At 37.2% G+C, this 13,889-nt stretch overlaps 3 protein-coding genes and 1 non-coding gene across 4 annotated transcripts; 1 reads left to right on the forward strand and 3 right to left on the reverse strand.

Moving 5' to 3' along the window:
• Positions 1-650: 650 nt before the first annotated feature.
• On the forward strand, positions 651-3,009 carry LOC132165298 (11S globulin seed storage protein Jug r 4-like). The gene is made up of 4 exons (XM_059575796.1): positions 651-1,009; positions 1,227-1,495; positions 1,602-2,147; positions 2,350-3,009. Exons 1-4 carry the CDS (start codon positions 703-705, stop codon positions 2,770-2,772), a joined length of 1,545 nt encoding a protein of 514 aa, XP_059431779.1. The 5' UTR covers positions 651-702; the 3' UTR covers positions 2,773-3,009.
• Positions 3,010-5,015: 2,006 nt separating this feature from the next.
• LOC132165300 (11S globulin seed storage protein Jug r 4-like) lies at positions 5,016-7,370 on the reverse strand. The gene is made up of 4 exons (XM_059575797.1): positions 7,047-7,370; positions 6,700-6,968; positions 6,064-6,600; positions 5,016-5,675 (listed from the first exon to the last, which is right to left on the reverse strand). Exons 1-4 carry the CDS (start codon positions 7,339-7,341, stop codon positions 5,253-5,255), a joined length of 1,524 nt encoding a protein of 507 aa, XP_059431780.1. The 5' UTR covers positions 7,342-7,370; the 3' UTR covers positions 5,016-5,252.
• A 2,431-nt stretch (positions 7,371-9,801) lies between these two features.
• Positions 9,802-9,874, reverse strand: TRNAR-CCG (transfer RNA arginine (anticodon CCG)). The gene has a single exon. It is a non-coding gene; the product is annotated as a tRNA-Arg (tRNA).
• Positions 9,875-11,377: 1,503 nt separating this feature from the next.
• Positions 11,378-13,348, reverse strand: LOC132165301 (patellin-4-like). The gene is made up of 4 exons (XM_059575798.1): positions 12,392-13,348; positions 12,141-12,265; positions 11,895-12,036; positions 11,378-11,667 (listed from the first exon to the last, which is right to left on the reverse strand). The coding sequence occupies exons 1-4, from the start codon at positions 13,184-13,186 to the stop codon at positions 11,398-11,400; spliced, it is 1,332 nt and encodes a 443-aa protein (XP_059431781.1). The 5' UTR covers positions 13,187-13,348; the 3' UTR covers positions 11,378-11,397.
• Positions 13,349-13,889: the final 541 nt, after the last annotated feature.

Here is a 13,889-nt window from a genome sequence, read left to right on the forward strand (position 1 = left end):
AACGGTCAAAATTGAATTTCTCAAAATCTCTTTTCATTTTCTCTCCCCTATTAAATGTTTTTAAAAGTAAGTCAACTTTAAAATTCAATCTTGACCGTTGATTCAACTACAGCACACATGCTGTTATTTTAATAACAGCTTGTAAGCCGGATCGTCTCAACTCTAATATACTACATTTTTAAGATATGACATTTTTTAAATGTTTCAATATTTATAAATTCACGGCCTAAATTTTATAATTTGAAAATCTAGAATTTCAAAGAATCACAGTCCACGTACGTCTAGAATAGTATAGGGATTATGTATGCTACCAGGTCATTTAAAACATGACATCAAACAAACTGTTAAATGCTATAAAATCCAATGTCAATCTAAAAATCACCGAAACAAACAATCAAATATATATACATAAAGGCTCTGTGATCGATGAAGGCAGCTGATCAGACGTCTTTGTTTCTTTCTCTGAAGCGAAGAGCCACCTGCCCTAACAAACTTAATGAGGTGTAAGAAATTAGGGTTTGGAAGCCATGCAAAGTGAAGAATGGCAAAGAATGGCAAAGGATTCCTTACGTACTATCTCATACGTGTCCCTCGCACACCCCCTTGCTCTCCTATAAATAACTGCATATCCCAGTCGCCACTTCACATCACAAACAAAAACAACAGCCAGCCATTCCCATCAAATATATATTACCATTTACCATGGCCAAGCTTATCTTGGTCTCTTTTTCTCTGTGCCTTCTTGTGCTCTTCAATGGCTGCCTGGGTATCGATGTAGGACTAAGGCGGCAGCAACAGCGACATTTTGGCGAGTGCAACCTCGATAGACTCAATGCTCTTGAACCCACAAACCGCATTGAGGCTGAAGCCGGCCAGATCGAGTCTTGGGACCACAACGACCAGCAATTCCAGTGCGCTGGGGTTGCCGTCATCCGGCGAACCATTGAGCCCAATGGCCTTCTCTTGCCCCAATACAGCAATGCTCCAGAACTCATATACATTGAGAGAGGTGAAATTAAATTGAACCCACTTATTTATATTCATTTACTCGCGAAATCAGGAGTACTAAATTAAAACAAGACTATTTTTCTAACATATGCCTATTAAACTGAATGTGTAGTTTATTTATTGGTATTTTTATATTTCGCTTAATTAATTGTTTTGATTTTTTTTTCAATAATCAATGCTGTGATTATTAATTACTTTAATTTATTTTGAAAGTATAGGTAGGGGAATCACCGGGGTCCTGTTTCCTGGGTGTCCCGAAACATTTGAAGATCCTCAACAACAATCTCAACAGGGACAGGGACAGGGACAGAGCCAGAGGTCTGAACAAGACCGGCATCAGAAGATTCGATACTTCCAAGAGGGAGACATCATCGCATTGCCAGCTGGAGTAGCCCATTGGTGCTATAACGACGGTGACTCCCCAGTTGTCGCAGTCTCTCTCCTTCACACCAACAACTATGCTAACCAGCTTGACGAGAACCCTAGAGTAAGCTAGAAGAAACTAACACTATATATATAATGCATGCAAGTATATTATATTATATTATCTTATATGTATTTATTGTATTGTTTTGTATGTGTGTTAAATTTAGCACTTCTACCTCGCCGGGAACCCAGACGACGAGCATCAGCGACAGGGTCAGCAGCAATTCGGGCAGCGTCGCCGCCAGCAACAGCATAGCCGTGGAAAGGAAGGCGAGCAAGAGCAGCAGGGCGAAGGAAACAACGTATTCAGTGGCTTCGATGCTGAGTTCTTGGCGGACGCGTTCAACGTGGATGTTGACACGGCCAGAAGGCTTCAGAGCAACCAAGACAAGAGGAGGAACATCGTGAAAGTGGAAGGCAGGCTTCAGATGGTGAGGCCGGAAAGGTCGCGTCAGGAATGGGAGCGACAAGAGAGACAAGAGAGGGAGAGTGAGCAAGAGCGGGAACGCCAGCGTCGCCAGGGAGGACGTGGACGTGATGTCAATGGCTTTGAGGAGACAATATGCAGCCTGAGGCTCATGGAGAACATCGGCAGCCGTTCACGCGCCGACATTTACACCGAACAAGTCGGTCGCATCAACACCGTCAACAGCAACACCCTCCCAGTCCTCCGCTGGCTTCAGCTCAGCGCTGAGAGAGGAGATCTTCAAAGGGTAATATTTTAATTAGTGTCATCCGTACTTTAAATCAGTTTTTATTTTAGAAAAAAATAATAATAATAATAACTCGAGGCTGTATGGTACTAGAGTGATATGAATTAAGAATTACGAATTAATTTTTGTTGTCACATTTGTATATAATAACTAAATATAGCATTAATTCCTCATCGGGCGTATGAAACGGTGTGTTTTGCAGGAGGGTCTATATGTACCGCACTGGAACCTGAATGCCCACAGCGTGGTGTATGCCATAAGGGGTCGGGCCCGAGTTCAGGTGGTGGACGACAACGGTAACACCGTGTTCGACGACGAACTTAGACAGGGACAGGTGTTGACCATCCCCCAAAACTTCGCGGTGGCGAAACGGGCAGAGAGCGAGGGTTTCGAGTGGGTGGCCTTCAAGACTAACGACAACGCCCAAATTAGTCCTCTTGCCGGACGAACCTCAGCCATCAGGGCCTTGCCGGACGATGTCCTTGCCAACGCGTTTCAGATTTCAAGGGAGGAAGCCAGGAGGCTGAAATACAACAGGCAGGAGACCACCTTGGCTCGCTCAAGCAGGTCTTCATCTGAGAGGATGAGGAGGAGGTCTGAGTCTGAGGGCAGGGCTGAAGCTTAATTGAAGATCAAAAAATGCTAATGTAATGCGGCACGTAGTTTTGTTTTGTGGTTGCTAGGCTCTTAATTAGGATAGGTTCAATAAAAGGTCTTATGCATGGCCGCGCTATATATATATATATAGTAGTAATAATCTATGTACGTAATGAAGAGTTTCTACCGAGAAGTAAAATAACTACTACGTGTTTGTACCTTTGTGAGAGCTAGTAAATTAATAAAAGTACTGTTTGGTTTCTCATTTATGTTCCTTTATATATATATATATATATATATATGTTTTCTTCTATTCTTCTTTTCCTTTTCGGCACAGAATTGAATGATACCATTTTCGTAGTAAATGAGTGAATTTTTATGGGTTCCTTTGTTTTATAGAAAAACCTTCTTAATTTATATATATTATGTTAGAGATTGGTAAATACAAAAATGTTCATTTCTATTTTATAATTCATTAACGTTTTTGGTTGTATATATATATTCTCATTTCTAATCAGGTTCTCTTCGGAATTAGTACGTATTGACTAGTTTGTCATTAATTTAAGATGATAGATTTCATTACATGTAGTTCATATTAATTAATATATAAGAACCACTAAATAATAAGTTAGTTTACTTTTAGAAAAATCGTGTTGATCACAAACCTGTTACAAACTTATTTTTACTATTAATTTTTAAAAATTTGCTAAATATATAACTATTTACCTCAAAAGTTAAAGAAAATAATAAATACTATAACAAAACAAAATACCACGATAAGGAAAATAATATGAAAATTTTTGCCATGAGGTTTGCTAAGTTTTGTGAATGAAATACCTGCGTAAGTGCTATTAGTTAATTTCATGTTTATGTGCGGTAATGACTAGCTAATATTTGTTCACTTTCTGAGATTAGATCAGATTTTTTTTTTTTTTTTTTCTTTGAGTGTCATTAGTTATTTACTTTCATATTTGTGTGACATATATACATGTGGTTAGATCTGCTTGTGATATATTTATTGCCTTTATTTCTAGATTGTAAATCGTCAAAACACTAGGCTAGCTATTAATGCTAAAGTTTCTCATATCAATATATAGCTTTGAGTCTTTGACCCCTTTGAAAACCTTTTGTGACTGAATTTTGATTAGCTAAAAGCTGAGGTTGTTAATTAATTTATATATGTTATAAGGTACGTACATGCATGTGTGGTAAGAGTCATATATCAACAATTGTGATAAAAAATTTAAGGGATATATCATCTTTTGTAAAAAAATATTAAAAAAAGTAAATATTTTATTTTGCTAACATGGCGGTATTAATCAATCTTTATTTTTATTTTTTTTTTCTTTTTAACAAGGGTTGATTAATTGACACTGTGAAATAAAAATGTAATTTCTGATATTTATCTTTTCTAAAAAAGGCTCTAATGTTAACGTAGTCAAATTAAACCCGTTTAGCAGGTTCATATTCAGATTAAATCCATTTAATAAGTTTATATGCAAATTAAAACCGATTAATAAAATAAAATTTTAAAAATCGAATTCATTTTAACAAGCTCTTTTTGCATATTTGCACATTTTGATCAATGATTTGAACACTTTTAATCTTTTAGGTATTTTTAATCTTTTATGTAGTACTTATCACATCAACTATTAAACAATTAAATCAACTATTAAACAATTAAATTTACTTAGAAGAAACTTTACTTATCCGCTTTTTCAATGTCACTAGCTACCAAACTTCTTCAAAAACTTTAATTATCCGCTAACCCCTTTCAATTGTCACTCCTGTTAAGATTTTATGCTAGTTTTATGCTAAATCATAATTAGTAAAAATGACCAAAATACTCTATTTTATAATATATAAAATTTAAAGTTAATATATATATAACTGAAAATTTATGCTCATCTTTTAATTTCTTTATTTTTATTTTTAACCTTTTCATATTTTCAGTTTTAATTCAAGGTATATTTGTATTTTTACAAATTTTGAAGAGAAATAAAGGACATTAATTTCTTTGATCATTGATGTATTGAAAAACCATAACAACAATAAGAGTACTGATTAAAAGAGGTTGATATATCAAAATGCTCGGTTAGAAATTAATTTTTGAAGTGTGAAGGGTAACATTACAAAAGCTATGATATGATATTATATATCATAGCGGCAGCTGAAAAGTTCAAAAATACTCAGAATCTGTTTTTTTTTTTTTTTTTACCATACATTAAGATAGGAATTTAATAATTAATAAGAAGATGGATTGCATCAAAATAAGAACCAAAACCGCAGAGTAGTTTTATTAAATTACTAGGAAGCTCACAAAGATACACGCAGTACGCTTATTGAGTTGGGTAGCTAGAAACTCTTGATAACTAATTAAGATACATTATTATTTATATATAGCTAGCGCGGCCATGCATTTTATTGTCTAGCCTACCTATAAATTAACCAAAAACCAAAACTACGTGCCGCTGCCGCATCAGATATTCATTACATGCCATTTTTCTTTTATGCTTCACCCCTCCTCCCCTCAGACTCAGACCTCGTCCTCCTCTCAGAGGAAGACCTGCTTGAGCGACCCAAGGTGGTCTCCTGCCTGTTGTATTTCAGCTTCCTGGCTTCCTCCCTCGAAATCTGGAACGCATTGGCAAGGACATAGTCCGGCAAGGCCCTGAGGGCCGAGGTTCGTCCGGCGAGAGTATTAATTTGGGCGTTGTCGTTGGTCTTGAAGGCCACCCACTCGAAACCCTCGCTCTCAGCCCGTTTCGCCACCACGAAGTTCTGGGGGATGGTCAACACCTGACCCTGTCGAAGTTCATCGTCGAATACGGTATTACCATTGTCGTCGACCACCTGAACCCGAGCACGACCCCTTATGGCATACACCACGCTGTGGGCATTCTGGTTCCAGTGCGGTACATAAAGAGCATCCTGCATGCATATATATATACTCAAAATGATTAAAATGTTGGTGACTCCAACTCTCCAAGCCATTTTTTAAATTTCTTTTTCTTTAAGTTTTCACTTTGTTTAAACAGTGAGATTTTAGGTATTTTTACAAACAAACAAAAAAATGATAAAATTAAAATGGGTTGAAATATGAGATATTTAATTTAAAAATAATTAGAGTTAATATTTTATTCATATTTTCTTATATCATAATAACTATGTTATTATAATTAGTAGTGAAATCTATATAAATTTAATAGTTGATTTATTGAATTAAAAAAATATGAACTAATGATACCAATTTGTGCGTGCAATTCTCCCTTGCAAAAATAGAGCATATATATATATATATATATATAATTGTAATTACCCTGTTCAAGTCTCCTCTTTCAGCGCTGAGCTGGAGCCAGCGGAGGACTGGGAGGGTATTGCTGTTGACGGTGTTGATGCGACCGACTTGTTCGGTGTAAATGTCGGCGCGTGAACGGCTGCCGATGTTCTCCCTGAGCCTCAAGCTGCATATTGTCTCCTCAAAGCCATTAATCTCGCGTCCACGTCCTTCCCGCTGACGCTGGCGTTCCCGCTCTCGCTCACTTTCCCTCTCTTGACTCTCCTCTCGCTCCCATTGCTCACGTGACCTTTGTGGCCTGAGCACCTGGAGGTCGCCTTCCACTCTCACTATGTGCCTCCTGTTGTCATTGTTTCCTTGAAGCTTTCTGGCTGTGTCTTCATCCACGTTGAAAGCGTCCGCCAAAAACTCGGCATCGAAGCCACTGAATACGTTGTTTCCTTCTCCCTGCTGTTGCTGGCCTTCCTCTCCACGCTGGCCAGGACGCCGCTGTTGTTGGCGGCGCGGCTGACCTTGTTGCCGAAATTCGTCCTCTGGATTCCCAGCAAGGAAGAAGCTCTACAACCCACGTAGAAATCAAGCCTACCATCAGTATATTATACATTTACAAACATATATATGTGTGTGTGTGTGTTTGGTGGGGTGTGAAATTCTTACTCTAGGCTGCTCATCAAGCTCGTTGTCACTGTTGCCGATGTCAAGGAGAGAGACTGCAACAACTGGGGAATCGCCGTCGTTGTAGGCCCAGTGAGCTACTCCGGCCGGCAATGCAATGATGTCACCCTCTCGGAAGTGTTGGATCTTCTGGTGTCGGTCTTGTTGGAAGCTCTCGCTTTGTCCTTCTTGTTGTTGTTGCTGAGATTGTTGCATAGATTCTTGGAATGTCTCCGGGCAACCAGGAAGTATGGTCCCTTGGAAACCCCTACCTGTATGCACACATTAATTAATAATTAGTTAATAAAACCACTCTGAATTTAAGTAATGAAATGAATTTATTTATTTACCTCTGACAATGTAAGTGAGCTGAGGGGCATTGTGGTAATGAGGCAAGAGAAGGCCTCTGGGTTCAATGGTACTCCGAACGACGGCAACCCCGGCGCACCGGAATTGCTGGTTGTTGGGGTCCCAGGCCTCGATCGAACCGGCTTCAGCGTCAATGCGGTTTGTGGGTTCAAGAGCATCGAGCCTGTCGAGCTGGCACTGGCCAAACTGTCGGCCCTGCTGCCTTGTTTGAGCTAGGCAGCCATTGAAGAGAAAGAGTAGGCAGAGAGAGAGAGAGAGGAAAAGAGGATTAGCCATGGAGATCGATGGAGATAGTTGATGGGGGTTGAGATGAAGATGTAAGTATATATAGGAGGGAGAGGGAGATGAGTGAAGGACACGTAGGAGATGGTGAGTAAGGCGTCTTTTGCCATTCTTCGCTTTGCATGCCTATCACACCCTACCTTCTTACACCTCGTTTGGTTTGGAAGGGCAGGTGGCTCGCTGAAACAGGTCTTCCTCTGAGAGGAGGAGGAGGTCTGAGTTTGACATGAGGGCAATGTTGGGATTATCCTACATCGGTTATAGAAGGGTTGGTGGTCAATTTATAAGTGTGAGAAAAAATCTCACCTCTTAAGCTAACTTTTAGGGCTGAGAGATTGGTTGGTAGGCTCTTCGGGTGTATATATATATATATTATGTTACAGATTGGTAAATACAAAAATCTCCATTATTAAATATAGTCCGGTACTCTTTTTCATATTATATATCTATTTTATAAATCATTAACGTTTTTGGTTGTATATATTCTCATTTCTGATTAGGTTAATTCTCTTCAGAATTAGTACGTATTGACTAGTTTGTCAATAATTTAAGATGATAGATTTCATATGTACATAATTTTACTCAATAGATTTTCATTACATGTAATTCATATTAATTAATTAATATATAAGAACCACTTTATAATAAATTTACTTTTATAAAATCGTGTTCATGACAAACCTGTTACAAACTTATGTTTACTATTAATTTTAAAAAATTGTGAAATATATAACCATTTATCTAAAAAGTCTACGAAAATAATAAGTACTTTAACAAAATCAAATATCATGTGAGGTAATGTTAATGCATGTAAATTGGTACGCATATATGCAACTTTGTAAAGGACTATACCAAGAAGAGAAATGATATTTAGTAGGGGTATAAACTCGGTCCCGGTTTTCTGATTATTGGCTAAAACCTGGAACAGAAACCGGGGTCCCTGATTTTAGATTTTGGATTTGTTATCCGGAACCGGGTAACCAGGTTTTGAATTTTTTCTGTGTTTTGAAATGAAAATCATGCATCTTATTAAGCAGATTTGTGTGTTTTATCAAATTTTGTACACTTTCTCATTAACCAAATAAATATACACCCAAAAAATCTGCGGGTTGATTTTGCAATTGCTGACATACTTCTTTGGAAGAACACGAAATTATGATATGTAATACTTCTATGCCTGTGATTTTTACCCTTCAATCAACTGCTTCTTTCTCATAAAATATGAAAATACTCGAATAGAATGAGAGGGGCGGAAGTGAGAGAGCCAACGAAATAGAAGAAGATGCTAGAAGAAGAAGAGAGATTTGTGTTTGTGGAAGAAGAGAGAGAGAACGGCCGCTGTGGAAGAAGAGATACCTGCGTTTTTTCACTTCAAGTGTGAACCCTAGTCCCTAGACCTTGACCTATGTGTGAGTGTGTGGATGAATGTGAAGTGTGCAGAAGCTGGAAAGCATAGGAAAGAGTGAGAATATGAAAAAAAAAAAAAGGAGGAGAATCCAGAGATGTAAAAATTGTTATTAATATATTAAAATATATTATTATATATATGCACTGGTTATCCAGTTACCCGGTTATAATCGGGTGCCAAAAAGAGGAACAGGACCGGGGTACTTAGGGAGTGTTTGTTAAACAACACCCCCACCACACCGCACTGTTCATGGATAACAAGAATAAAAAAAAAAAAAATAATGATTGATATGAAAAAATGAAAAAGTGGTATTGAAAAGTAAAAGATTTTGTTTAGTAGCTAGTAATTTTTTTATTTAAATAGTAATAAAAAAAATGATGTGATATAAAAAGTGAATGATTTGATATAAAAGTAAGAATGTTTTTTTTGAAAAAAAAAAAAAAATGAAGTGAATAGTGTGGTGGATGTGGGGGAATGGGAGGGGGTTTAACAAACACCCCCCGATTTCTTAGTTCTTCGGTTTTTCGGTTTCGGTTTTGATTTTCAATTTTTTTTTCTCACTTAATATTTAATAGACTTTTATACAACTGTCATATAATTACGATAATGTGACAGTAAAAATTAATTTTTGAATTAATGAGAATTTATAAAAAAAATAAAAATCAATGATGGATATTAATCATTATTTCTCGTACTAAGAATAGGAATAAATATATTCCACGTGCGTCCTCACCTCTCATTTATTACTTTGAAAAAGTCATTGCACGCAGCACGGTGACTTTCGATTGGTTGTTCGTGGCATTAATTTTTGAAGAATGTTGTCGGTTTACTTATAATTCCTCGCCTCTCAATTATTACTTTAAAGAGTCGTAAACATTGCCCATGAAAACTTTAAATAGAATGGTGTGGGAATTCTTCCAACCAGTGGCCCAATACTGTTTAATAGAGAGATAGTCCCGGTAACCACTCCTACAAGACCTGCAGTCTGGGCTTAATATGTGATTGGTGAAAAGTGTAATTTGTTAAAAAAACCCACGCAAAAAAAACGTTCACGATGGGACTCGAACCCATAATCTCCCGCTCCGGAGGCGAGCGCCTTATCCATTAGGCCACGCGAACTACACATTCGAAGTTGCTCAATGTACTTTATTCAAACAAATTAGAATCTAGTCTGTCCAACCTCTCCAAGTCCTTATTAACTTAGCCAAGCTATACGAGCACAGTGATTCAACGACAGGGTTGATTGTTGTTCATTTTCTACAACACTACTGGAAAGATAATTCCTCAGTCTGGGCATTTATAAGATAACGAAATCAATAAATCATAATCATTTGATGAAATGAAGTGGATTGTTCCCTCAAATTTAAATTGTTAAACGGAAAGGTGCCAATTGTTGGTACACTCTTCCCTATGCTTTTAAAAGCACTTATTAAAACGTTTCAACTAAGAATTATCATAACACATGTTTCGGGCACATGTTCTGCCTAAATGGGCCACTTCTCATCTTGTTTTTGAAAGCATTCTCACAGAATCGCCTATTCTCTCGTCCATTCAGATTAGAAATGGGAAAGATCATCCCCCGTAGTCTTTTTCCTTCTTTCAATTAAAAAAAAAACTTACATGTTGACGATGACATGGTTTGTGGAGTAACACTCAAGCGTCACTTCACTCCTTCCTCCTCTCCATCAATAAGGGCGAGGCTATATATAGCCATTGGATGGATTGAGGCATTTAAGGAACCGTCGAACTCTTCCTCTTAGTATAATATTGAGTGCTATTAGGATGTGGGCTTTGTAAATATTACTCCAATAATTTTGATAGTATACTATACTCCACCGCTAGGAGGAATAAAACTTTTGGCATGGAACAATTAGCTACCATACAAGTGACTCGGTAACTGATCATTTAACATGGTATGCAAAAATTTTAAATTCAAACCTCGAATGTCTCTTCAATTTAAGCCCCATTTTATTTTGACATAAAATGGTTTTAGTTGTTTTATATTAATATTTTGGTAAAACTTCATTTTAGTCCCCTGAACTTTCACCCGATTTTACAAACCTCCCTTGAACTTTCAAATCTCTCATTTTGGACCCATGAACTTTCAATTACTCTCAATTAGAACCATTCCGTTAATTTTAGGCGTTAAAAATACAAAAAAGACCAAAATGTCCTTAATTTTCATTTTTTTAAATAAAAAAACGTTTTGAAAGTTGAAATTTTATATAAAAATAAAAGGTATAAACGTCATGTAACGTTTAAAATCTGACAGAGGAGTTCACATTGAAAGTAATTGAAAGTTCAGAAGTTCAAAATAAGATATTTGGAAGTTCAAGGGGAATTTGTAAAATTGAGTGAAAGTTCAGGAGGTCAAAATGAAGTTTCCCCTAGTATTTTTATGTTGCGAATAAAAGTTGATATTTATAAGCTAATATAATTGAATGAAAATATAAGAAATATTTGTTGATTTATCTTACGAATGATTTCGGCCAAAAAAACCAATTTTTTAACAGAAAATATTTTACGCCTAAACAAATGAATCCTTAATTATATTTATTTTCGATTGACACCGTATTAAATCACTGTCAGAAATTTTTACAATCCACTTGACAGAAAAAAAACAAAAAAAAAATAGATGGAATCTAAGAGTTCAATGGAGATCGATACATGGGGACGGTGGGTTTGGCTTTCGATCTATAAAGAACCCTTTTCTTCTTGAAGGTCTCGTTGTGAACGGTTATTATAATTCTCCCAGTTTCACAAATATAGAAGGAATTTCTAACACTCTCTCCCATTTTCTTTTGATTTTTGATCAAAATCTTGTACGACCCTTCGTCGTTTGGAATGAACTGCTCCTTCAACGACACATCCCATCCGACCACCGTTATGTCCCACACCATTGTCACCCCGGCCTAAACACAGCAAAAGAAAACTATCACAAGGGGTTCAAGAACGAAGCAATTTCAGGCTTACCAGTAATTTATTTGGCAGATTTTTTTTATTTTTTCAAATGATTCAGAACCCTTCAAGATAAAGCCACTTTGTAACCTATAATTGTGAGCGGATCTTATAATATTAACTAAACAAGTCGACCATTTGAGCTAACCTTGCGGGCTTATTTGGGTAATAATGTAAGTACCTCAGTGACTGGAAACTCGATAAATCCAGTTGAATTTGCTCTGACGATGAGCTCTGAAGCCTTCTTTGCAGGAGTGAAGTCAGCATCGTTCTCTCTCATGAGACCACCATATTGGACAGGAAGATTTTCTGGGGCAATAAACCTTATTGGGTTTTAAAGAAAACTCGGATCAAACATTTGGAAGGGTTACAGAAAATAAGATCTAATTATACACAACTTATTATATATAATCAGTATTATGCTCACTTGAGAAGGGTCTTTGTAACATCTGATGGTTTGGCAAACACGAATTTTCTCTTCATGCTCTGACTAAAGAACCTGGAGAACACCAAATGGGATGCTCGGTACCAAAATGGCACATTTATAATAATCTGCACACCAAAATAAACACCCAATTATCTTTACTAATTTTGATTAAACCCTAACCCTAATAGAGTTTGGGCCAAAAACAAAAACACCCAATTTATCTTCCTGGTTATATGTTTGTATGCACTTACAATTTTGTGAAGGAACTCAGGGTAATTGTCTTGAAGCAGAATCATAGTTTTTTTTCTGACAGCACGAAGCTCCTTCAGATTTTGGCGTGGGGAGTTATTTAAATCTGAAATCTGCAATATAGAGTTGACACCTCCACTCTCGAAGCTCATCTTCTGGATACACCTCTCCATGAGCTGCACCCTCCACCTTACAAACTCGTTGCGTCTCTCTTCTGACCCATATGCTTTTCTGTAAAATTCTCTGTTGTTTAAAGCCCCATACGTGACGTAACAAACAGGGCGACCATCCCTGTCTCTGCTTTTCAAGCACACCACATTTCCGAGATGAGAACCCAATTTCTCTTCGAGAATTCTGTCGGCCTGGTATTCCGTCCGCCATTTCAGGGTTTTCTGGAGCATCTCGAAAGCGTCGGGAACCCTGAAGTCTTTGGCTCTCAAGAATTTTAGAAGCACGTCGTCGGTCCCTGCGTGGCCTTTTGTCGGCAGTAAAGGCACCCCCCAAAGGGTAATTTCTCGAAGCTGTTCTCTTGTCTTTTCTCTTTCTTTCGCTATATTTCCTGGCCTACCCAGAAGATAATTCCCGAGAATCGCGTCTTCCACCTTGCACCGGAGTCCCAACAGAGCCGCCTTCTGTTTGTGGTTCATTTCAACGGAAGAAGTAGTGCTTTCATCTTCTTCATCGGTTTCTTGGTCAATGTGGGTGTTCTCGCTCTCAATCTCACTCTCACTTTCACTTTCACTTTCACGGTCATCATCCCCATTGCAATATTGGGTCTTCTCATATTTCTCCGCCATTGTTGGTTGATCTGAAGCTCCCTCCTCCCTGGTCAGAATCCCGGCTACCTGAGTCGCCGGAAACCAAAATCCTGATCGAGGTGCTCAGATTCAATGGTCCGGGAGAGGGAGATGATTTACATGAGATTCTCTTGCGTATTTCTATGGAACAAGAAAATTGATTCTACCAACAAAATTTGTTTTCAAAATAACAACCGTTGGCTGTCATAGCCAAACTTAGGAATAATGTGTTATGAGAGTAACTAACGGTTAGTTTTGTAACTAGTGTTTTAACCATTAATGATCTGGTACATGTGAAATTAGAGGCTGCAATGGATGGAAAATGGGTGACAGTTATGGAAATACTATTAATGATATTTCCATGTCACACGGCTTAATATTTTTATTATTATTATTTTTCTTAATATTATTATTATTATTTTTTATTTTTTTAAGTGAATGATATTGGACAAATGGGTCTTACATAGGCTTACCCATATTTACTATCTAAATTACTAACAATCCAACTAGCAAAATTGCTAAAAATCTCTATCAAGCATTTTCCCATCAAGAAGTGGTAATGTCTAGATAAAAACTTCTTATTTTTCAATTGTCTTATTATAAAAAGTGATTCACTTTTTAAGACTTTACTATTTGTTCCTGAGGTATACGTCCAAATTGAAATGTTCATTTCTACAGTTTGAGTAACAAAGAAATAGACGTT

Source organism: Corylus avellana, chromosome ca11, assembly GCF_901000735.1.
Source record: "Corylus avellana chromosome ca11, CavTom2PMs-1.0".
NCBI lineage: Eukaryota > Viridiplantae > Streptophyta > Magnoliopsida > Fagales > Betulaceae > Corylus > Corylus avellana.